Raw genomic sequence first — 26,338 nt, forward strand, 5'->3', positions numbered from 1 at the left:
TATACTAAACTAAAAAAAAATGAACAAAAGAAGTGGAGTATAACTTTAAAAATAGACTTCAAACCATTGGCAATTATAGTCAGTGGGAATCTCCAGTATTATGGAGGCTCTCTAGGTTATTACTGTTTTCTTAGATACAAAAATCAATGCTTTGTAAGAAGACCTGCTTTGATCACAAGGAGAGGGAGCTGTTTACTTCCTCCTGCAGCCCTATTGCTGTGCAGCCTGTCCATAGGAAACAGGAATCAATCTGATGTCAATTACTTGCATGTGCACCCTTCCTCATAGGAGGATACTAGTAGCCAGTTATGAGAAGATACTAGCCTCGCTATCGGTGTGAATTTGTTTTTGAGGTTTAGAGTCCAGGTCAACCATGTATGAGTTCATTAGCTTGTGTGCAGAAGAACCAGATAGGCTCATTGTGGAGGGGGTAGAAAAATCCAGTACAAGCCTATTTGAGGGGAGGGAATAGAGCATAATTTTCTATAACAGAATTTGCAAATGCATGCCGCAGTATTCTGGATGATCTGATTACGGAGGTCTGTGTTGTACCATGAAAGTGTATGAGGATAGCAAGTGGACGAAAAATATGACCAAGTCCTTTGTGAGATTTTCAGTGGGCACTGGACAAAAATGAGGCTGTACCCTCCAATGAACGGTTGATAGTGACATAGAACTGGAGGTTGGACTTGGCTGAAAGATACCTTTAAGACCAAGGGCCAGATGTATCAAGGTTGTTTGCATTCGCAGACGGTGCGAATGCCTGTTTGCAAATGCAAAGAGCCATTTGAGAATGTATGAAAGACATTCTGAACGCAATTTTAAGGAATCGCTAAAATAGCGATTCCTTAAAATTGCGAACCTGTTTAGAGAGTCGCAAATTGTGACTCTCTAAATAAGAAATCGCAAATAAGGATTCCTTATTTGCGATTCCTTAGCACATGTATGAAGCAATTCCTAAATGCGAATGGTGCATTTAGGAATCGCTATTTACCACCAAGTTGAACTTGGTGGTAACCATGTGCAAATTTTAAAAATGCATTTAAAATGCATTTTTAAAATTTACATGTAAAGCACACATGCCCTTTTGGCATGTGTGCACCTCACATGGTGAAAAAAATAATTTTGGGGTGCTGCAGAGGGGGCCTTAGGCCCCCAGCACCCTGGGGTTTTGCATTTCCAAATTGCTATTTCTAGTTAAGAAATAGGTGCGAATGGGGCCGGTATCGCAATTTACGATTCGGTAATAGCATTCGCGATTTTTAAGAAATCGCTATTACCGATTCGCAAATATGATACATGGCATTTTGCGAGTCCGAAATAATGATTTCTTAAAAATCGCAAATTCCGAATCACAAAAGGCCTTCATGATACATCTGGCCCCAAGTCTGTAGCGTGGAGCTAAAACACCTCTGTAAAGAAAGGGTGCTTCAAAAAGGCTAGTGCCCAAAGCAAGGTTGTTGGGTCCGTGTATTGACTTTCCCTGGACTGCAGTTGTGGAGCAGGGTCGTGGCCAGAGGCAGTTGTCTAAATAAAGCCAGATATTTTTCTATTAAGCTATTCCAACTGAATGCACGCTCTCTCTGGTGGGTTTGAGCATAGGAACAAAAGTTCAGAGTACATTGAAGAGAATCGCGACGCATGGAAGGCTTCTGAGCCCTGGTCTGGTGTCAGAATCCACCTCTTCCCTTAGGTGGTGTTCAGAATTTCAGAGGTATGGAGGAGCAATTTCTTCTAAGGCACCTCCATCCCCTCATGTATTGTGTGAGCGATCCATGCTGTGTTTTGTCACAGATCTGTGTTTATTTTACGTATTTCTCGTTTCTATTTCTTTTTTTTATATAAACCATCTCTCAACCATTTAATTTATTTCTCTTTTTAAAAAAAAAAAACAAAAAAAAAACGAAAACACCACTCAATCGAGTAGGTGTCCGGGCATTTTACAACAGGGGAAAAGGTGTGGTTTGGTTAACTCCTTACATAACACTGACAAATCACCAATGGAGGCTTAAAGTTTAAAAGAGAATGACACTGGTTCAAATCCTGCGTCAGTATGGCGCATAGAGGAAAGAGCCGTTAATAAAAAGAACATAGCAGGCTAAATGTCGTAAGGGATTTGGAGGGGGAGGCAGCAGGTCTCGGCGATTTTGCATAAGTAAGTAAGAACTTTAAGGGAGAGGGTTTAGGGAAGTGCGAAAACGGGGCCCAACGTGAGTTGGAGAAACATCGGGTAGAAGGGGGCCAGTGATTACATAAAGCATCTTCGTGGAAGTAAAGTGAGATAGTAGGTCTAGGCGAAATGAAAGTGTTGGAGGTTGGTATCATAGAATTCAAGTGCATGTGATAGACGTGTGAAAGGGAGTACGAGATGGAATAATAAGATGGAGGACAATGACTGGAGAACTTGGAGTGAAAGACCTTGAAGAAAAAAGAGGGAACGGTTTCGGATAAGAGAAAGGGCAGAAGTAGGATGTGAAGACAGGCAGAGATGAAGGGTGGGCAGGAAAGGTCTGTGACGTCAGGGCATGATTAGTGGGGGGCTGCTAAACGAAAGTGAGGTATGCAGAGTACGCAGAGGTCAGCTAAGGAGATAATTCCGATTGTAAACAAGTATGCTGCCCCCCACCCCCAGACTTGCCACCTATTTGTGTGCTCTGTACCCCCATCTTCTTGTGTGTTGTTTCACCACCGCCCCGCCACTGGCTGTTCTCCATGCTTTCCCTCCATGTCCACCCCCCATTGTCTGACTCCCTTGGCAGTAATCCGTCTTCCATTTCATAAATCCGGCGGGGTTGCGGTGTTTGCTGATGATTATGCTTTTTGCTTCTTTTCAGTTCCCAGTGCTGTCTCAGTGCTGTCCGATGATCTGCTAAAATATTACCAACAAGTCACCCGTGCTGTGCTAGGAGATGACCCCCAACTTATGAAGGTCAGTGAGTCACCATGTGCAGCTTTTCCAGACTAAAATGTGTAGTTAGTGTTACTAATGGCTTTGTTTACAAATAACCAATTTGGTTTCCAAATGCTGTTGTCGTGCTGTCTAAATTCTGCTGCTTAGTGGAGCATGGTTAGTGTAATGTCTGCTTAGTACAGGTGGAAAATATGCAGAATTATTTTTTAGCAAATGCACTGCATTCCTTCAAAATATTGTATTGTTACATCTTCTTTTATAAAGCATGTAGTTCATTCAAACAGTGCGTAGAATTCACACACAATTCTTCACATAATTCTTAATCAGCAAATCTGCTGATTAATCATAATATAATAATAATGATATTACAATTAAGCTAATTTCAGTAAAAATGATTTTGTCCGAGAATTAGGGGGCAAATAAGTTGTCCAAAAACATTAAATTGTGTAAAATTGGATAGCTGGTTCTTCAGGTGAGGGATGAAGAAAAGGAATGTTTGCTTTACTAAGGTACCATAATATGAAAATGTGTAGAGGATTGGTAGGCTGCCGTTCACAGATTAGAACAAACATTACTGGAAAAGCTGACTAAAAAACAAAGGAGATAGTGGGCAAATATGGAAAGTTTTTTACAGTGCTATATTGATTACAGAATCATTGCCCTATCATCCGAGTCATGGTGATACCCAAAAACCTGAACAGAGAGACTGGGGTCCACCAATGCCATGCATGCCTTCCCTGGAGTGCGAGGGTTTGAGGTTCATTCTACAAGGAATTTAGTGGGATTCTTGAGAATTATAAGTTCATGTACTCCATGGGCAGCTGTGCTATTTTTGATTTTCTTGATCTGTCCTATTTTTCTTCTAAGTGAACTTGATACTCTGAGTCAGTTAATGTGTTCCTTGTTTTATTTGTTCTTTCGTCGAAGCAGAAAGGTATGGTACACAGAGGGTAGGCCTTAAGTATATGTCCCCTATAGCAGGGGGGTCGTTAGAACACACTCATCAGTCCTGTGGAAGATATACAATTAGTAGCAGCTCAGATTCTAGTTGGGGGCACACCTGTAAATATGGGAGAAGATTATTTGAGCATCTCCATGTAAAATGTGTTCAGTCAATCGTGGGCACACCTAACACAGTACACTAGGGAGATTTACCTTAAGGTACTAGAAACAAGACTTTGAAAGTTATCATCTCCCCCAAATCTGGGACAAAGATTTGGACATTGGAAAGGTCCACCTGAGATGATTGAAACTCTATTAAAAAGAAAGGAGAGTAGCCGCCTTACATTGATGGATGAGAGCAAGCCATGGCTGCCTGGATGTACGTTGCAGATGATTCAAAGAAAGAGCCTGGCAATCAACAAGGTAGGCCTGCAGACAGATTTTCATGACCAAAGCAAAGACAGCTTCTTCATATGAGAATTAAGAACATGCTTGAGCCATCAAAGTACTACATCACATGGTGAGGTTCCACTGACTTTACCTTTTGGGGTGGATGTATCCTAACTTCTATGCTTGTAGGGACATACGGTTTTTTGCCCACCATAAAATTCGTTCAAACTGCTCATGACGCTGAGGTCAAAGCTTGGACATCACTGAATCCAATTTTGCTCCTGGCTCTCAAAAATGTAATTTTGGATTCCTTGATGTAGTTAAAAGAGATCTTTATTATTTTGTCTGTGGACAAACCCCAGAAGAACACAACACTTAAGGAGAGTGAATACATAAAAGTCTTACAAAAAGTAATGAAACAAGATAGTCTGGGTACAGGCAGACCCTGAAATCATACTGAATGCTTACGTCTTGATTCCCTCTGAAATTTCATCAGCATGTGGCCTTATAGCACATCATACAACGTCAATTTTTAAAAGAAAATGCATCAAAAGACATTGGTAGCAAAGTTGCATGCACGTGTAAGATCTAGTGTTTGTCACAGAAAAAACATGCAGAGTAGCCAAAAATATTGCACAAAGGTAGGTCTGTCTCAGATGCATTCCTCTCATGAGCGTAACATCTGCATCTGTGCTAGTATGCATTCGGACGTGCCCCGGGTCAATAAGATCTCAAACTTCAAATCAGTGTTCTATTGCGTAAGACAGAGTCCTTAGCCTTGAAATCTTGACAAGTTTGCTAGTAAATGAAGGTAGAGATAATCTGGATGGATTAGACAACAGCAAAGTACTACCGGCTAGGTGAATGAAATAGGAAGATCCCATGAAGGATACACATAAGGGCAGAACATGTTCCAAGGTGAGACAGTGAGCTAGCAAACAGCCTAGATGTAAGTAATTAATGGAAGTTTAATCCCAATATAATACAAGAGATTTTCCATGAATGGGACAGAGTACTCCAAGGTCTGCGTGCCCAAAGGTAAAACAAAAGGTATGTAAACTTTGCCTCCATAGGGTCAAAGCACTAGCTGAAAGAAAACATACTGTCAAGGGGAATTTTTTTACCCTTTGCCACCAGTAACTAATTTTACAGGTATTGAGAAAACCATATCACTCTCAGATAACAATAATTAGCATCTTGTTTAGCGTGATTTGTCAGGGTTTGTTGGCATGCTACAGGCAGGCTGTACCAAATTACTTCCATATTAACTTGGTTGAAATTAGTGATTTTTACCTGGCAAATCGATATGAATACTTTCTTAATTTTTGCTCTGCAAGGTGTTATATGATATTCTTGGACAGCGCCACTATTTGCACAGTGAGACCCAACTGTATGGCAACCCTGTACTGAGCTGATTGCTTGTGCCGAGTTTGGTCTCATATGTTCTGCTGGAATTTGTGTTATTATTGAGTGCAGAAGCTCCACAAATCAGGAAAAGTCAAAGACAGGACCTCGTCAGATAAGATGGAAGAAAAGGTTTTATTTACGTGCCTTGGGGACTTCTGGCTTGAGAGGCCCAAGTCTGAGGAGTCCAATTTGCGGAACTCAACCACAATCTTTATCCTTTCAAACCACAAAGGCATAACTTGGCGTTCCATATATTGTCAAATTATCATTCACCACCTGATCAATTTCTTGAATATTACAGTTATCATTCCAGTTAAAATTTCATAATCACTCGTACATAAAGTCAAATAGAAAGGCTGTTGAAGGTAGTTACAAAATAATAGCCTACGTGCCCCACACAGTGGTCATAGGGGCTTTCCACTTTGATAAACAATACGTGCACAGGAAAATAAACATATTGCTTAAGCTAGCAGGCAAGAGTACATCACGGGTGCTGTCTTCTTGGCAAGCCTTGCAGCATAACGCATGCTGAGCATAAAACAAGAAAAACAATAAACATGGTTCATCAAGGTTTTGAACTTTTTAACAGGCCTTGCTATCATAGATTTTTACAGGGCCAAGAAAATCAACACGGATACCACACCCGGTGATACAATTGCAATTATACGGAGTGTTGTTGGAGGCCTAGGGCAGCCACTAAGATATATCTGGGATTGTCTGTACGTGTGTGCTCTATGTTGGGCTGTATGTCTACTGCTGGACTCACCTGGGAGACATCTCATCTCACGTAAAAATACTGATAGTCTACGGCAAAGAATAACAAGCATGTAGGACCAATCTGCTGGACAGCAGTATCCTACATCCATGTCCTCATGAATGGTCATGGCTCCATAATTTGCCATCTCCTTCCCAGTCTGACATTGGTAGACATCCATGAACTTTCACACTTGAAGGGCTCTAAGGTGCAATAGACTGCCCCCCAAACAAATCTGTTTTTGTCTACACCCTCCTAAATTGTGAAGGGTGGGAAATCCAGACCACATTATGCTATACACAGACACCATAGCCTTCTGATTACCTCCCACCTGGAAGTTGTTGGACAGAAAAGTGGAAACAGTGAAACCTGAGTAAATCCATTATAATTCATTGCACAGGCCATTTCAGTATATCTGTTGGACAGCGTTCACAATGGGGTAGGAATGTGGCTAGTTGTTTAGGATAACCATTATTGATGCTTTTCTAGAACTCTCCTACATGGGATGTGAAGATTTACTTCACTAAGTTAGTCACCCATTTCTGAACCCATGCACAAATGTTTGTTTATAAGTATATGTACCTAAACTTTCTTTTTTAGCAGCGCTTTCATCATTTAAAAACAAATTACAGGCACTTGCAATTAATGATACTTTTTTTATACAGAAGGAGTGAATATCTATTGCAACACATCCTAGGTTTTTATTTTGAAATGTTAATCAACTTGCTGCCATTTTATTCAAACCTCCAATCACCTGCAGAAAGATTGTTGCATACACGATATTCATTTGTTTACAACATGTACAGCACAGGTTTTCAGAAGATTGACCGCCATTTAATTGTTTATGGTCAAGATAAGACGGATGATGCTATTGTAAACATAGCTATTGTCAAATGGCATGTACGGAACATACGCTTTACACTAGTAGTTTCCAAACTGTGGATCATGACCCACTGGAGAGTCCTGAGCCGATTTCTGGAGGGTCACAAAAGTTCAAGCAAAAAATAAATGTGCCTTTAAATTTAGTATTTATCTTGTCACATCTGCTGTTCTTCAAACACAGAGGTCAAATGTCAGGCTATATCATTTGACAAGTTGCTGTTTTGTAAACATGGGGATTGATGTTTACTAACGCCCCTCACTTTGCAGTTAGAAAAAGAAAAGTAAAGTGTATTATGTGATAATCTTTTTAAGGTATAGATGTTTGAAAGGAAAAGCTGTCGGACATAAATTGTTTTTAACACACATCAAACTGTGAATACCTGCAAATTAACTGTACAAATTCAGCAGTTAGGAAGGAAAAATGAAACTCATTTTTTGCATTCCGAAGACTGACAGAAGCAAAGATTTTAATAGGCTCAAAACAAATCAAGACACTTAACAAAGTGATGCACAAATGATAAATATTCACTCAAACCCGATTTCCACGCATTATTATATGTGTGGAGTATAGTTTTATAAGTAAAACCGCATGTCTGTACAGATTTAGAGGCCATTCCAAAAGAAAATGTGCTATCAGTAAATGACAGTGCACTACCACACAATGCTTTAGTTACATTAAACAGTGTCCATCATCGAGCCATATTACCTCTGGAACAGGGCAAGAGAAACCTCTTACTTAGGTCTCATTTGTGGACTTAAATGAGAACGTCTTCTGAACCTCTCACCAGAAGGTACAAAGCCCTACTAAATTGGTGGCTAACAGAGAGATATTCTTGCTAAAAAAAATTAAAAAAAACTTCTCCAGTTTCACAGCTGAACTACATTGCTCAGAACTGTGAGTACCATCTTGCTTGTTGACGTAGACAAGTCAGTCATACGGTCAGTGAATACTCTCACCGTACCAACAAACAGATGAAAACAAGGTTCTTGGAACTAACAAAAGTAACTTTTATTACCAGTATGTTGCTATGGAACAGCCTTTCTTTGATAGACCATCGGGATTACATCTTTCATTCCCAATCTTTCACAAAGCAGAGCAGCATGCAGCCAATCTTGCTTCTAAATTACCTGCCTGCACAGAGGAGACAATGAGGCTGCAGGTTTTCTGTAACCATTCGATCATGATTAAAGAGTATTCAGCAGGGCAAGTATCCATTTTATTAGAAATGAATGTCTGGTGCATTTCTGTGCTCTGAACTACCACAGCAATCGAAGATGTGATAGACTAAGGTGGAATTTACTTTGTTCATAGTAGGCTCAGACCAAATACCAAACCATACTTTGACAATTCAGGGTGGCTTCCATCTCTGACTAGTCACTCATCTGGTACTGGGTGAATATACTCCCTTTAATGGCAAGTGGAAGATATGTATCGTAAACATTCTCTTTTAACAGAGGGCCACAAATAGAGATGTAAAAGTCAGCTTTGTAGAGATCTGTAGCACAGACCCATTCCAGCAACTAGAGGTCTGACAGGATCTGGAACAATAAGGTCATTTTGCAGAATTTTCTTTCATTATTAAAATGTATTCCTCTCACAGCACCTTATTACACGTTATTTAAAATGTATGCATGAATTTGTTCATGAAAGTTTCATATTAAAAAAGCCATCATCTCAACATTTTTTCTCACCTAAATATTTTACCCAGCCGCCTGCATTTTCAGCAAGTATATAAAATCACAAAAGCAAAACAAAAAAATAATAAAAAGTTAAATAGATGATTTACTGCTGTGCTTTATATTAAATGAAATTGGAGATATCAAGTTAATCATTTTACTGCATGTTTACTTTTACACTTGAAGAAGAATAGAAGGTATTTAAAGCCCAAGACCATTCATAGACTTCCAGTCATTGATTGTACTGAAAAATACAAGTGATCTGATGGATCTTGTCTTAGGGGACCAGTGGTATGACATCACACTTCAGGATTTCTGCTAGCCAGATTGGAAGGAATTGTTGTTTTCTCAAGCATAAAGAAATTGCAAAATTGTTAATTCCGGAAAACATTCCTGCATTATTAAACATTTATATTTTAAAAAACAAATGACCTTTGCCTTCCTTAATTTTTATCTCGAAGTGAACCTCAGCTTAAAACACAAAAACAGCAATAATTGTCAACTCGGATAACATACCCCTTTGAATCACTTTGAAACAGGCAACAGCTCCATCCTGCAGTGGTGTGGAATTTAAAAAATACAATTGTAAAAATTGTATAAAATAAAATCTACTTGTTCCTTTGGTGCCATGTTGTGCAGCAACAAATTATGGTAGCAAGCTCAATATATAAGAGCTCTGATAATAGCCTTTTGCCAGGGCTAATACTATAGTAGAAATTGAATACTAGCAATTTCCCTATTTTGTCACCTTTCTGCAGATCTACGTTCTGGGGCTGGAGATAGCAGTAAGCAATCGCTTCAGGGCTGGAATGCCCTTTTGAGCCTGTGCAAACCTATTAACTTGCATGTTTTAAGAGCTCTCACCAGCTCTTCTCTAATCTGTTCCCATACTGAGAAAGGTTGAAAAATTACTTCTGACAACGGCAGAAGTAAAACTTCTTCCAGGGTTGGAAAAAGTGGTTAGGGGGGAAAGTAAACGTGTAAACATGCAACCTATTTTTGCATGAGTAAATATTCACATCCATATATGCTTCTGCTAAAATACAGTTCACATATATTTTCTAGGAGGACTATTTTAGGGTCTACTTCTGTGAATTCATGTGAATTCATGAAATACTATAAGTGCACGTTTGGGACATTCTTTAATAATTGGCATTGTCCAAGACCTTGTATTTATTAACATTCTATCTGTCTCTCTATCCATCAGAATGGCTTAACTGAAAGTGACCGCAATCTGCTCTTTCACTACAAGCATATTGGCATGCAAAGTACTTTTGTTCAATGGCAGGAACTACTGTTGCAATGTGTGCTTAATGAGACCAAAAATATTTTTGCTTTTTAACAATGTTTGTTACAATGGTGAGGGCCCGGCAGCTCCTATAACAAAGTCTTACAAAAGACATGTCAAAACAAGACATGCATTGACAGAACCAAAAGACTGACCATTTGGCTTTGCCCGTGTCCTGTATCGACACATTTTCCGAAATTATGCTTCAAATGATAATTAACATTTTTGCAGTAGTTTAGCAAAACATTTGATTTCTAGTTGCATTTTTCTGTGAACATTTTATTTTGAAAGTAAAAATCATTAATCTTGCTTTCAAGCTTCTGCAAATATTTACATCTAATCAGAGAGCATTCTGGGAGCATTATATGTCACCACATATTGTTAAACTTTGTAAAGGTTTGTACACATTTATTTCTGGAACCACTATCAGGAGTGCGGTCTGAGCTTACAACATTTAATTAGAGCATTCACCTTAATAATAACGGCTTTGCATTAATAAACCATAAATTCAAGTTTGAATAGCATTAACGTATGGACACAAATATTACCTCCACTGCAGACAATTCCCTTACCTGCTCCACAATGTGGCACTGTAAACTGGCAGCCAAAGGATTTGTGCTGCAGGGGATTGGGCCTCCTTGTACCAAGGACAAAATAAATATGGAAATGTGTTGTCCTTGACACCAAACAATATGTCTTGGGTGTTGGGCTATAGGAATTCCACACCCCTGATCCTGGTAGGGCATTTCACCACCTCCTCCAAATTAATGATCATTCCTGTGCCCTCTGATTCTTTACAGACTTCTCTTCACACATTAACAGTATAGATGGAATGTTTTTAGTCTTCGTGTCGATGTGAATGCTCTGTTGGTTCAAGTGAAGTAGTCCCTTAATGGCTACAAAGTTTTAAAATTGTTTTACTTTGTTGAATTACTGCGTACTTATCTAACTCCACAATGTTCCACAGCATGTGGGGCAACTTCGATATTTGAAGCCACTGCTATTATCAATTTATCCCTGCCAGCCCAGCCCGGTGATTGTTTTTTTATTTAAGGTATATATATTTTTTAAATTAACGAATGTTAGTAAATGCCAAAGATTTATTTCTGTACCATAAATGTGCTACTGAATCTTTTTTTTCAAGCAGATGGTCAGAGGTTTTGCCCAATGTTCAAATGTTATTTTTGCCTACTGTCATACTTTTGTACGTTTACACTTGTCTCTATTTATTTTACAGGTCGCCTTACAAGACTTACAAACCAACTCAAAGATTGCAGCCCTGCTCCCATACTTTGTCTATGTCGTTAGTGGGGTAAGTTATAGGGCAGAAGGAGAGGGGTTGCTAGTGCAAACAATGCATTCCTGCGCCAGACCAGAAAGTTTTGATATTTTCATGTAATGTCTAGTTCTACTTAATAGGGCACATATCACTCCTTGACTCCCATTAAAGTATACCTTGTACTCCTGAGAATTTCATGATCTGCCTTTTAGTGTGTCTGCTACACTTTTGGATATCCATATCAACCATTAGCTCATCTGCTGTGCATGCACCATTACCTGCCTGACTCAGCTACAATCTTGTGAAATCAATTGATTGTGGTGAAAAAGGGACGCCTCCTTTTCTAGGTCACTGCAGGTTTATTGTTGTGTATATTTGGCACCTTCTTCACATGGCATTCTGGTGCACTGAAACTGAGTGTATTTATGTTGTTAATATTGGTGTTTGCAGTGTTGCCTTCTAAGACCGTCTGTTCAGTGGTACTGGGCAACATCTTTCATAGGGGAAGTTAAAAGATTGGGCCTTGGGCACCTTGGTTGTTTGGATGGATGAGGTTAGCTTGTGTTATGTGCTGATGTGTTAATGCTTCTGTTCTTATCCATGTACACCCAAAAAGGCATTTTGCCATCTAAAGCAAAACAAAAGAGGAAGTGGGGTATACTTTAAATCATCCCTATCTTTGGTCAGACTGTGTTATAGTATGCTGTGCAGCCAGATCTGTGACTCATTTCTGAGCTAGAGATGGCGGTCTTCATTCCATAAAGATTCTGAAGGACAGTTTCAAAATAGAGCTGCATGGATCTGGAAGGACCTGCACCATATGATGTTAAAGAAGAAAGAAGTAAGTGAGAGATTTTAGTAGGATAAGACAGGGATGTGGAATTCCTATCACCCGACGCCCAGGACATATTGTTTGGGGTAAAGGGCAACAAGTTTTCATGTTTATTTTGTCCTTGGGACAAGTAGGCTCAACCCCTTGCTGCACAAACCATGTGGCTGCCAGTTTACAGAGAAGGGAACTCTCTGCAGTTGAGGTAATATGTGTCTCCAAATGTTAATGCTGTTTGAACTCATATTTATGGTTCAATAATGAAACGCCTTCATTATTAGTATAAGCGCCGTAAATTAACATTTTGAGGTCACACTGCACTACTGACAGTGGTTCCAGTAAAAAAAAAAAAAGGGAAGAAAAGTGTATACACGGTGGAAAAATTTAACAATATGAGGTCAAGTATAAGGCTACCAGAATGCTCTCTGATTAAATGCAAATGTTTGCAGAAGGTTGTAAGCAAGAGAGATTCTTCTTTGCCTTCATAATAAAATTTCTGAAAAAAGTGCAATAGGGAAAAAAAATGTTTCGCGACTCTGAAAATGTAGGTGCTATTGTTTTGAAGCATCATTTAGTAAAATTTTGATGCTTGCTAGTATTTCAAAAAAATATTCCTAATGGAAAATCACTGTAACCATTTTCAACAAGATGATGGGAAGCATGAAAATAAACAAGCACTGGCGAAGCCAATCGATACGACATTTTTTGTGGGTTTTCAGTTTTGTCAATGCCTGTCTTGTTTTGACATGGCTTTTTGTAGAACTTTATTGTTGTGGGAGCTGCCAGACCCTCACCATTGTAACAAACACTGGCAAAAAGGAAAAAAAAATATTTGGTCTTAAAAAGCACACTTTGCCACCAATGGCGCAACAAAGGCCCCACAGCCCCCCTCCAGCGGGCCCCCTCTGCACAGCACTTACCCCGAGTGAGTCTTCATGTTTTTTACAGGGGTGCCCCCTCTAGTTCTGTTACGCCATGGATTGCGACAGCAGTTCCTGGCACTGAACAAAACTACTGTGTGTGCCAATATGCTCCTTGTGGAAGAGAAGCATGTGATCACTCACTGTAAAGCTAGCCACTAGAGAGCGAAATAGAAGTTTAATAAAAACAAAATGTCTTTGTTAATGCCAGACCTTATTAGGGCCCCAATTGTGAAAGAAAGTCACAAAAGTGCACCCATGATAAATGTTTTTGAATTTCTGGCTTTCGTGAATTCACAAGAACTTACAGAAATAGACCATGAAATCTTACTCCTAGAAAATATTTGTGAACTGTATTTTAGCACAAATAAATGTGTGTGTCGATTGACTCGTAAAAATCTATTGAACGTTTACAAGTTCACTTTGCCTCCAACCACTTTTTTCCCAACCCTAAAAGAACTTCTACTTCTTCCATTGTCAGGAGCAAATTTCCCACCTTTCTCATTATGGGAAAAGATTAGGGAAGAGCTGGTGAAAATCCTTTAAACATGCAAGGTAGTAGGTTTGCAAATTCAAAGGCATTCCAGCCCTGGAACTATTGCTTACTGCTTCTGTTAGCACCAGGATGTAGATCTGCGGAAAGGTGACAAAATAAGGCAATTTCTATAGCAGGGATTTACATTTCAACATTCAAGCCCTACTATGGTAGTAGCCTTGGCATAATCAGATAGGCTATTATCTGAGCTCTCACATATTGAGATTGCTGCCATAATTTATCGCCACACTACATGGCCCCAAAGGGACAAGTAGATTTTTTTTACAGGACAAGTAGATGTAAGAAGCAACCTGTCCCATGGTATTTTATTAAATTCCACACACCTGATAAGAGGAAGTCAGCAGATGTTCTCAGGGAAGCCCTGTTTTTATAAAAGCTCTGTGGACCAATACAAGGGTCTTGAATTTTACACATTTCCTTGAAGGAAGACTGTGCTGCAGTTTCTTGACTCCCCTACTTACACCTACGATCTAGATAAACACAATTTTCTCACATGCTATTTTTCTGCATCTCATTGAAGCATTTTCATTGTTTACAATTTGCTCACCATTGTATGGGTAAGCCACTTTTAAGGTCGAGCGTGCAATTGTTTTTTGACCTTTTGTTATTATTTGTGGGCTTTTTACCACACCCACCTCCCGCCCGCCCATCACTTTCATTCGTTCTTGGGCTTGCCTTTCAAAAATAACTTGATGTCATTTGTAAATGCTTTACGTTTGACCCGCCTTAAGGCAACTTTATTACCGCCTTGGAGACTGACCTAGTTACATGGTTTATTGCACGATTGCCGATATACTTCAGCATGGGGAACTACTTTTTTCTTTTGTCTCTTTCTTCTTCGCGCTCATGCTAATGGTGGCCATGCCGCTTTGAAGTTTCATAGAGCGCAAACTTGTTTCTTTCTGACTTAAGTAACAGGGTAAATCAGAATGCAGGGCTTGGTAAGCTGCTCACTCCTGACATGGGACAGATTGGTTCTTTGATTATTGCACTACATGCTTGCTTTCTCACAAACAGATCTTTACTTCCAGTCCGTCCACACAATTATCATTTCAAATCCAGAAATGACAACCGAGCCCTCCCTTTGAGGCAGGGCGGATGTTGTGCTGAATCAAGTAATTGTAATTTTGCTACGGCAAAAGGTAATCCTTTTCCAGTACGAGTGGGCATGCTGACCTGCAAAAATATGGACCTCATTGTTAACGGGCAGCTTAATTCAAGGTCTCTCTTGGACCCGTCTCGTTTCTTCATTTGTAACACTGTTTTCAAAAGTTAGCTTCTAGTTTGTGCATGTGTAGTTTACGCATGACCGTTTCATGTAGGGTTTGCTGTCATGCCACAGAGGCTCAGCTATCTTTATTTTTGTGATATGGTGGCAAAAAACAACTGTGCAATGTTTGTCATATAACAAGCTAAAGAAACGTCAGTATAATTAAAGCTAGTAGAACCTGAGATTTTTTGCTGAGCTGGAGGATATATTTTTAGTATGGGGCACATACTAAATAATTGTGTAGGTACTTTGTGAGAGACATGCATGTTCATTTGTTTTATTTTAAATCCATTTACCAGAAATCTTTAAGTTGTCTTGTGTACAGTGCTCCTCAGTAAGTTGTAAAATGTTGGCAAGCAGAGGTTGCGCAATATGAGATGTAGCCTCATTGTTTTTCTGACCGCCCTTGAGATAAAAATAGACACTTGCAATGTTGTGGTGCTAATTTGATATACGGGCAAAACTTTTATGGTGAGGGATACAAAGTTTAATGCTATGCTAAACTCTGCATGATAACTTTGTGTATAAGAAACAGACTCAAGAAGTTAGTGTTGTATTCAAGGACTTTCCAAATAAATTCAGTGACATTATTTCTGAAAAACATTAAACACTACATTAGACATTTAAATGTTTCTCAGAGGTTAATTGTATTGGTACTGGTGAACTTATTCAGATACTGAGCACTGCACAAAAGGGTTCTTTAAAGCGTTTAAGCCATTTTGACTTGACAAAAGAAAATTCAGTTCTTACATTCAAAATAGCACATGCTCATAATCCCTCGTGGTAATTCTATATAGTAGGGAATTTTTAATTTAATGGTGCACACTGAAGTTTTCTAAGTACACAATTATGAACTGTATGCTAATGTAGAGCATAATGCTTGTTTTTTTATGTCGCTTTCGTTTGGATTTTTATTTCGAGTTCGGTCTTATCTATGAGCCAGTCAGATGGTTCTAGCACAGCTCCACTAACCCCCACCCTTTCAAGTCTAGTCGCTTGAAAGGGTGGGCAATCAAATTGCTGGTAGTCAGGGAGAAAAGCTACAGCACACAATGCCCACAGCTTGTGTGCATTTTGATAATCTTGTGAATCTTGTCAATGCTGCAGGATACTGCCTGCTGTTCATGTTTTTTTTCTAGACTATGGTAAACAGAAGGAGATTATGGGAAAAGGTATTCGATCCCCACATTTGTTCCAGCTTACTTTAGACGGAAAACATGATCACTCCGCCAACAAAAAAATGCACAATGAAAAAAACTACCAGCTTTTACTCCAACCTCGAATCAAGACTGGCCTTTGACCAGGGAGAGTCCTTGGCGAAACCACATTTTGTGCCTTCATCCACACCTCCTCTTTAGCCCCTTTGCTTCCAGGCCTTTCCCCCCCTCAGGTGCCAGGCCATTTTGGGCTATTTGGAGCAGTTCCTGCTTAGGCCCTCATGACTTTTTGTCCACAAAAGCTACCCATGGCAAATTTGCCTCCTTTATTTCCAGCATCATAGGAATTCCGAAGGTACCCAGAGTTTCTGGGTTCCCCTGGAGGAGACCCAGAAATTAGCCAAAAGTACAGCAAGAATTTCTTTTCTTTTTTTAAATAAATGGGGAAAAAGGGCTGCAGACGAAGGCTTGTGGTTTTTTTCCCTGAAAATGGCGTCAACAAAGCATTTGAGGTGCTAAAATCGCCATCTTCTCCGCTTTCAGGAACAGGCAGACTTGAATCAGAAAACCACATTTTTCAACACAATTTTGGCATTTTACTGGGACATACCCCATTTTTACTATTTTTTATGCTTTGAGCCTCCTTCCAGTTAGTGACAGAAGTGGGTGTGAAACGAATACTGGATCCTGAAAAGCTAAACATTTCTGAAAAGTAGACAAAATTCAGATTTTACCAAGGGGTCATTTGTGTAGATCCTACATGGTTTTCCTACAGAAAATAATAGCTGAAATAAAAAATATTGAAATTGAGGTGAAAAAAGCAATTTATCTTCACGTTTTACTTTGTAACTTTTCCTTGCGATGTCAGATTTTCAAAAGCAATATACCGTTACATCTGCTGGACTCTTCTGGTTGCAGGGATAGATAGGGCTTGTAGGTTTATCAAGAACCCTAGGTTCCCTGAGCCAGTAAAGGAGATGCACCTTCCAATGGGTTTTTCTTGTATACATGGTATACAGCAATTAATTTGGTAAAATATAAAGAGTGAAAAATAGGTATCAAGGAAACCTTTCTATTTCCAAAATGGGCACAAGATAAGGTTTTGAGAAGCAGTGTTTATTTGCACATCTCTGAATTCTGGGGTGCCCATACTAGCCTGTGAATTACAGGGCATTTCTCAAACAGTCGTCTTTTTTACACACTGTCTTACATTTGGAAGGAAAAAATTTGGAGAAAGACAAGGGGCAATAACACTTGTTCTACTATTCTGTGTTTCCCCAAGTCTCCCAATCAAAATGGTACTTCACTTGCGTGGGTAGGCCTAATGCCTACGACAGGAAACACAACATGGACACATCACATTTTTACATTGAAAACTGATGTGTTTTATAGAAAGTGCCTAGCTGTGGATTTTGATCTCTAGCTCTGCCGGCACCTACGGAAACCTACCAGACCTGTGCATTTTTTAAAACTAGACACCTAGGGGAATCTAAGATGGGGTAACTTGTGGGGCTCTCACCAGGTTCTGTTACCCAGAAACTTTTGCAAACCTCAAATTTTGGCCAAAAAAACACTTTTTTTTCTCACTTCAGTGACAGAAAGTTCCGAAATCTGAGAGGATCCACAAATTTCCTTTCACTCAGTGTTCCTCCAAGTCTCCCGATAGAAATGGTACCTCACTTGTTTGGGTAGGCCTAGTGCGCGCAAAAGGAAATGTCCCAAAACATTATGTGGACACATCACATTTTCCCAAAGAAAACAGAGCTGTTTTTTGCAAAGTGCCTAGCTGTGGATTTTCGCCTCTAGCTCAACTGGCACCTAGGGAAACCTACCAAACCTGTGCATTTTTAAAACTAGACACCTAGGGGAATCCAAGATCGGGTGACTTGTGGGGCTCTCACCAGGTTCTGTTACCCAGAATCCTTTGCAAACCTCAATATTTGGCCAAAAAACACTTTTTTCTCACATTTCGGTGACTGAAAGTTCTGGAATCTAAGAGGAGCCACACATTGCCTTCCATTCAGTGTTCCCCCAAGTCTACCGATAGAAATGGTACCTCACTTATGTGGGTAGGCCTGGTGCCCACAAAAGGAAATGACCCAAAACATTATGTGGACACATCAAAATTATCAAATCCAAAACTACCTGTTTTTTGGGGTTGGGAGGGGAGCTTACCTGCGTTTTTGGTCCTGGGCTCAGCAGCCAGATAGGGAAATCTACCACACCCAAACATATCTGAAAACTAGACAGCTGAGGGAGTCCAGGGAGGTGTGACTTGCGTGGATCCCCCAGTGTTTTCTTACCCAGAATCCTCAGCAAACCTCAAATTTAGCTTTAAAAAAATCTCATTTTTCTCACATGTCTGTGTGGGATCACCGCACCGGCACATATTTCCTACCACCCAACGTTCCCCTCAGTCTCCCAGTAATAATTATACCTCACTTGTGTTGGTGGGCCAAGTGCCTGTGACAGGGAAGAGCCAAAAACATGTTGAAATTGAGGGGGAACCAAAGCGGGTCCAAAAGGGCATATTGAAAAAAACTAACATTTTAGGCTAACAAGTGGGGCAGAATTTTTATCGGTATAGATGAGACAATGCTGGGTGGTAGGAATTTCGTGGATTCCTGCAGATTCCGGAAGGTTCCATCACAAAAATGTTGGAAAAATGTGTGATTTCCAGCAAAGTTGGAGGTTTGCAGGGCATTGTGGGTAAGAAAATGGTGCGGTGCATGTGAAGCTGTGTCTGATGTGTCTAGATCTTGTAGATTTTTCTACATGGCAACATCCCAAAGTCCAAAAAGTGCAGCCCTCACCATTCCAAGTGGGGCAATTTTGAGAGTTAGACAAGCTCTCATGGCCCAATTGTAAAACCAAAACCCAAAATAATCAAATGTCCTCTTGCTTGCAGTAGTATAAGATGTTTTAGTGTGTGGGGGAGACCTGAAAGACTGTTACCCCCTTCATTTGGGGTGGGGGCATAACCATACCTGTACTGGTTGGTAGCCACCACCCCACCGGTGGGCAGAACAAATTGGCCCGATTTATTTGGGGTGGTGGTATGGCCATACCCTCACCCTCTTTTTTTGGAAAAAAAATAAAAAATACTTCCCTGGTCTCTGGTGGGCTTTATGCCCCCCTTGGGGTCAGATGGGCCTTCCAAAACTAGGCTGATCTGCCTTCAAGGGGAGCAGATATGGCCAACAGTGATGTGCCCCATGGGGAGCGACCCTTGCCCAAGGGGCTGCGCTCCCAAACAAAACACACACACCAGTCCCTGGTGCCGAAGTGATTTCTGCCCCCAACCTCCTCTCCTCCCCCCCCACCCCCGGGGCAGATCTGCCTAATAGAAATAGGTCGATCTGCCCCCAAGGGGAGCAGAAATGGACTAAAAATAAATTTGCGCCCCCAGGGGAGCGATCCTTGCCTAAGGGGTCGCTACAGTTGCATGAAATTGTCGCAAAAAAAATCCCTGGTGCCTTGTGGTTCGGCCCCCCTTGGGGGCAGATAGGCCTAATAGAAATATACTGATCTGCCCCCAAGGAGGGCAGAAATGGCCTAAAATACATTTCCCCCACAGAGGAACGATCCTTGCCTAAGGAGTCGCTCCCCTTGTGTGAAATTGACACATACAAATAAAAATCCCTGGTGTTTAGCGGGTTCTGTCTCTCTCAGGGGCAGATTGGCCTAAGACAAATAGGCTGATCTGCCCACAAAGGGGGCAGAATTGTCCTAAAATAAAATTGCCCCCTCCGGGAAGCAACCCTTGCCTAAGAGGTCGCTCCTTATCTGTAGAAAAATAATTAAAAAAACAATCCCTGGTGCCTAGTGGTTTCTGCCCCCCGGGGCAGATCGGCCTAATTGTCACCCTGCATGATGCAAAGGCAGAGCAGTTCTTTGATAAATCTTGGTCGGTGCAGTAGAGAATAGTGATTTGTTTTTAATGCTAGGAGGTCTCAGCCTGTGACAGAAAGCATTGTGAATATGTAAGTCATTAATTTAAACTTGCATTGCACACAGTACATGATAGGCTGCTACAAAGTGTGCTAGAAGATTTAAAACAAAAATATAGATTTTAGTAATACTCAGACTGTATGTAATGCAATCTTTAGGTCGAGCCTAGGCAGCGCACAAGCGCAGTCTCTCTGCATGTCTCATCTGTGGGCTTGCAACACGCCCATTTCATGCCCATCACTTTCATTCGTTCCTTGGCCTGCCTTTCAAAATTCTCATGATTTCATGGGTAAATGCTTTATGTTTGTCCCGCCTTGAGGCTGCTTTATTACCGCCTTAGAGACTGACCCTGGTACAAGCATTATTGCATGATTGGTCATATACCTTAGTGTGATGCATTGCATTTTTTCTTTTTCCTCGCTGCTTCGCGCTGCGTGGCCGTATGTTGTTTCTTCCTTGTTTTGGGCATGCCGCTGTTTCTTTGTGGTGTCTGCAAGTTTGGGGGGGTTCTTTTTAATTTATGTAATTTGTTTTTTTAAGTTTCATATAGCGCAAACTCGATCGGGAGAGTGTTTTACATGAGTATTTGAAGTTTCATGCAGCGTGACCTCAATCTGAGGCGCGCTTTCAGTGAGTACCACTTAAGTTTAGCAGTTGAAAAATATACAAACTGGAGCATTTAACACAGAAAAAACACAGGGATCCTCAAAGCAGCTCTCCCAGCACAACGGGAGAGCCGATAATACAATATTCAATGCACCCAGGAAACTCACCCCATAATGCTTTGCGGGGCATTTATTTTTCAAAACATTTTTGCTCATAACTCAGCCTGTGGTGGTCCAAACCGTTCAGCACAACTCGCTCGTTCCGTCTAGGTCATCGCTGGGTCCCCACACTAGGTTGGGGGAGCCCAAAATAGTAACCTCTTCCACCATTCAATTTTTTTTTTAGCTCTCTAGTCGCTGGAACTTTTGTTTTACAGCTGGGAGTAGTTTGTGTTTTAAGGGCCTAATTTGTAATAGTATTGCTGTAGGCCTGAAAATGTGTAAAGCACTACGCACTCTAGGGGTTACATATATGGTTACACTGCATTATTTTCGGCCATTCGGTTTTCATGTTGTTATGGCCTAAAGGGGCTGACTATTGGTTACATGACCACGTTTCTTGCAAATGTTATTTTCATTATGGTGTCCTCTAGGGGCTTTTCTGAACATTACCGTCAAGACACTACAATATTCGCTGCACTTGGGAACTTGCCCCATAATGCTTTGCGGTGCATTCTGTTTACAAAACATTTTTGCCCATAACTCACCGCACGATTTGCTGTTTCTGTGTAGGTCATCTCTGGGTGCCCACATTAGGTTTGGGTGGGGGGGGGGGGGCAAAGTAATAATATTAAAAAAATATAATAAATAATGGCAATATTCTCATTTTTTCTGCAGATAGAGGAAGAAGGTAAATAAAAGTGCTTTAGTTATATGCAGGGCCACTGGAATTATGTGGCAGAAAGGACTGAGCTATGCGGCAGGGTTGACCAATTTGTGTCAAGAAAAGTCCAGTTATGCGTTTACAATGCCAATAGCTCTAACTCGAGCAAATGCGAGATCTATTGCATTGCAAATGCTTGTTTTACTATGTCATTGTCACCATCTCATTGTTCCCTTATGTATACCTTTTGATTTTTACTTTGCCTCATATTAATTAATAAAGAACCCTGAAAATGCTGACCCATTGGCCCTCAACCCCTTACCTTTCATGCTTAAAATCTGACATTTTTGCCCTCACCCATAACCACTTACACATCTTTACATCTTTAACCTCTCACCCTCTTTCCCATTGACTTTATCTTTACCAACTTACCCATATCCATATCACTAATTGCTTAACTTTAGATGCTTACCCGCCATCCTTATCCTTATCTTTAAGGCCCCCCCAAACCACTAATTCCCTCACACTTAACCCCCTTATGCCTGAACCGGTAACCCTACCCACATCCCCATACCTTTCTGCTCTCTCTTGACCCCTTTCACCTTTAAATCTAACTCAAATCCTTAACTGCGAACTCCCTACCCGTAAGCCCGGAGAATTAACCCTACCTCTTTCCCTTATTTCCTTACCTTTACATCCTTAACCTCTTTCCCATGACCATTATCTGAAGCCTATTACCATCTTACTTTTAAAGCCTTATCTCATTACCCTCGCCTAACTTCTGCAACAAAACCCCTTATGTCTTATTTTCTTATTTACCCCTGCATCCTTCTCCTAAATTCCCTTATCCTTTTAACCCTGAACATATGTCTACATAACCCAGCCAGCTCACCTTATTTCCAATAACCTAACCCCCTTATGCTAACAGCTTTAACTTTAACCCTTTATACCACTGACCACTTAGACTTTCCCTGTTACCTCTTATCCATAGCACCATACAAAACAACAAGATGGTCCACAATGAAATAAGTGAATGGTATGACAATGAAATGGGCACAAACAAATGGGATTGTCCCTGCCCTGACAGATACTAGCTTAGAGACAAATTGATTGATGATGTTGTAAACCTTTGTTAATAGATTACGGGATGAACAAATTCTCTCTGAATAATGCATTTTCACTGAATAAGAATGTGTTATATTAGAACAATTTGCGATAGAACAGCAAAGGTCCACCTTAAGTCAAGCAGTTTAGTCAATTTACTTCCTGTGGGGCAAAACAGTCTTTTCAGTATTCGTTTGTGGGGAAAACCATCATTCAGGAAGTAATTACACAAATGAGCGCATATTTACTGGCAGAAGAAGATTTTTTTGATATTGTGAAGAGAGACTATAAGTTTGTATGGACAGATGAATAAGGTGGCTTTTGGTGAGATATGCATGCCAAATTCTTAGCAGTATATCTGTCTAAAAAGGATTGGTCATAGCATTTTTGATTGTAGATTTGACTAAGACAAGTTGTTCTCAATTAGATGTCTCTCGGTTTCTTGGGACTAGCATGCCTGTTGTACCTCAGAGCCATTCACACTGTTTCACTAGGACAAGCTGTTCCCAATCGGATGTCACTCAGTCTCTTGGGACTAGCATTCCTCTTGTACCTCAGAGCCATTCACAGTATTTCACTAGGACAAGATGTTCCCAATCAGATGTCCGTCAGACTCTTGGGACTAGCATACCTGTCCTACATCAGAGCCATTCACATTATTTCCTAGGACAGGTTGTTCCCATTTAGATGTCACTCAGTCCTTTGGGACTAGCATCTCTGTCGTACCTCAGAGCCATTCACCGTATTTCACAAGGGCAAGTTGTTCCTGAAGCTTCTAAAACTTTTCAACATAGGACATTCTCCAACACCTGCTTTGCTGTATAGAATTACCAGTATAACTGCTTCCTCTTCATCTACATACCTGTTTGTTTATGAAGACATTTTTTTCTCTCTGCTCTTTCTGTTTTTGAGGAAAGAGTGGCATAGTACCTGGGACTGAATAAACTAGATCCTGTGACCCAGATGTTATTCTGTTTCGAACCTCTGTAGTCCACCTTCTTGTCATTTTTTAACATGGTAGGGTGTTCCCCTCACTGCAACTTCATCTTTATTTAAAACATTTTTTTTTTTTAGTTTCTTGGGGTGACCCCTTTCCCAGCCTTCCAAACTCTCACCCCAACCCCAGTTCCCAGTGTGGTGGAATGTGTGGCAAATTCAGCATACCGCATATCAGCCCTGCACACACTCACAGTTCATCTCAGGGTTCTATTTGAAGAGATGATTGTCCTCTCTATACATTGTTCCTCAGCTCAGGAGACACTACACACTTTGGATGTATGGTTCGCTCTGCAATTTTACCTCAGTAGCACCAGGGATTTGTTTTTTACCTTTTGTGATTTAGAGGCAATTACACCTGCTGAGATTGAATATTAAGACCACCATTGTCAGATGGATTACATCCTGTAGCACCCATTGCTGCAATCGGCATGGTTAAGCTACTCCATCCAGTTATGTGTGTTATGTTATGTTACTGTATTTTGTGCATCATTTTTGGCACTGAGGTAACTAACACAGAGGTGGCTCAGTGTATTAATTATGGGCTTGCTTGAAGAGTTAAGTTTTCAACATCTGTCTGAATTTCCCTTAGTTAGGGGTGGCCTTAATATCCGGGAACAGGGAGTTCCAGGTGCAGGGGGCAATGACTGAGAATCTGGATCTGCCTGCCCTTTCCTTATTGAATTGAGGAATCACTAGATAGTCTAAATAGGTAGATCTAAGATTTCGATTGGGAGAGTACTTTTGTATACAGGATTTTATAAAAGCTGGACTTTTCATGTGGAAGGATTTAAATACAATGCAACATGTTTTGAAAATAGATCACTGGGCAACTGGGAGCCATTGGAGATCTTTTGTCACTTGAGAAATGTGGCAATGCCTAGGAAGTTGGTAGATCAGCTGTACTGCCCGGTTTTGGACCAGCTGGAGCCTACGAGTGAGGTAGCTGGTAAGGCCCAGATAAAGAGAATTGGCTTAGTCTATTCTTGACGTAACCAGGGTGATTATGACTTTGACCAGTGCATGTACAATGAGAAATGTCCTTATTTTCCTAAATCTGTGGATTTGGAAGATACAGGAACATATTACAGAGCCAAGTTGCGGTTTCAGGGAGAGTTCCTCTTCAATGAGGACTCCAGGGCTTTTTAAGAGAGGGGGACTACCCGTCACAGTGGGCAGGAAAGAGGTATTCAAAGGTTAAGCTTGTTTTTGGTAATAACTATCTCTGTTTTATCGGAGTTAGGTTTCAGATGATTGCTGTTTATCCAGTCCCAAATGAACAACATTGAGTCTTGAAAAAAAAAATGCTTCTTGGAATCAGGGGTATTGTCAGTGGTGAAGACAAGTTGCATAGTGTCAGCATAATTATATATTTTGACCTTCATGTTTTAAAAGAGCCAGCAGGAGGGCGAGTGTCTTGGTTGAAAAGGTGTGGAGAGAGGGGAGAACCTTGTGGCACATCAGAATTCAGTTATACTTTAGGAGAATTGAAGGGGAGAGTCGAACTGATTGAGATCTGTCTTTAAAAAAAAGAGATGATCCATTTGATTGCAGAGTCCTGTAGCCCTGTGGCCCTGATACGGTCCACCAGAAGCGTAACTGCTGAGAGATCAAGCTCTAGAGCTTGAGTGATGCCTCAGTCTGCTTCCTCCTGCATGTCATCCACGACCAAGAGGATAACAGTTTCAGTGGAATGGGCTGGGTGGAAGCCCACTTGGCAGGGGTCTAGAAAGTCTGAGTCCTCAGCAAAGGAGCAGAGGTCACAAGCTACACAGACTTCTAGTATTTTTGCCAGGTAGGGAAATCGGGCGATAGTTTTTTAGATCAAGGGGGTCCTCACCTACTTTCTTGTGTAAGGGAAATACTATTTCCTCTTTAAAGGAAATGGAAACCTTTCCTTGGTTAAGGGACAGATTAAGAAAGGATAACACTTGGTCAGAAAAGAGTGTGAATACAGTTTTTAATACTTTCAGGTGGCAAGTATCAATCAGGGAGCGGATTAAACTTTATCAGTAGGTTCATTAGGCCCTCCTTACTGATATATGGAAAAGACAAGAGAATACGTGTGTTCTTGTCACCAGATGGCATACTGTTGTGCAGAGGACTGAAAGGAATGCTCTTTTTGATAGTCTCAATTCTACAAATGAAAAAAGAGTCGAGAGAATAACAAAGTTTTTGAGAGGGGCGTGATAGGTAAAGTATTTTTGTTAGGGTTTGAGAGTTCTTTTAACTTGTTGAATGAGTCCAGAATTTTATTGGTAAAGAAAGTAGCTTTATCTTGACCAGTCAGCAGTTTGTAATCTTTAAGTTATCATGCATAGATTTCCTTGAGGTCAGGTGAATATTTATTCCTCCATGTGCATTCACAACACCAAAGTTCAAATTTGTCTGCTTTCAGCTATTCTGTGAACCGTTTAGCGGTGTCATGTTGTCTAACCTGTTTGGTTTTACGGAGGGGAGCATGTGTGTTGCTGGCCTTGACTAGGCATTCCATGACCACTTCCTCATAACAGCCTATGTCTTCCTTAGGTGTCAGGAGGGTTTTTTTCCCCCACAAATTGCAAATTAACTTCAGGTCAGCTCAGGACCAACTCCTG

At 40.6% G+C, this 26,338-nt stretch overlaps 1 protein-coding gene across 3 annotated transcripts in view; it reads left to right on the plus strand.

Annotated features, from left to right (window-relative positions):
• The window catches only part of TAF6L (TATA-box binding protein associated factor 6 like), a 178,767-nt gene that overhangs the window by 112,531 nt on the left and 39,898 nt on the right, over positions 1-26,338 (plus strand). For all 3 annotated transcript variants that reach the window (XM_069207178.1, XM_069207179.1, XM_069207180.1), the window contains 2 exons: positions 2,835-2,929; positions 11,489-11,563. In XM_069207178.1, the coding sequence (XP_069063279.1) occupies positions 2,835-2,929; positions 11,489-11,563 (170 nt within the window). The remainder of the gene's footprint in view (positions 1-2,834; positions 2,930-11,488; positions 11,564-26,338) is intronic.

The sequence above is a fragment of the Pleurodeles waltl genome, chromosome 9 (genome assembly GCF_031143425.1).
Source record: "Pleurodeles waltl isolate 20211129_DDA chromosome 9, aPleWal1.hap1.20221129, whole genome shotgun sequence".
In the NCBI taxonomy this organism is placed as follows: Eukaryota; Metazoa; Chordata; class Amphibia; order Caudata; family Salamandridae; genus Pleurodeles; species Pleurodeles waltl.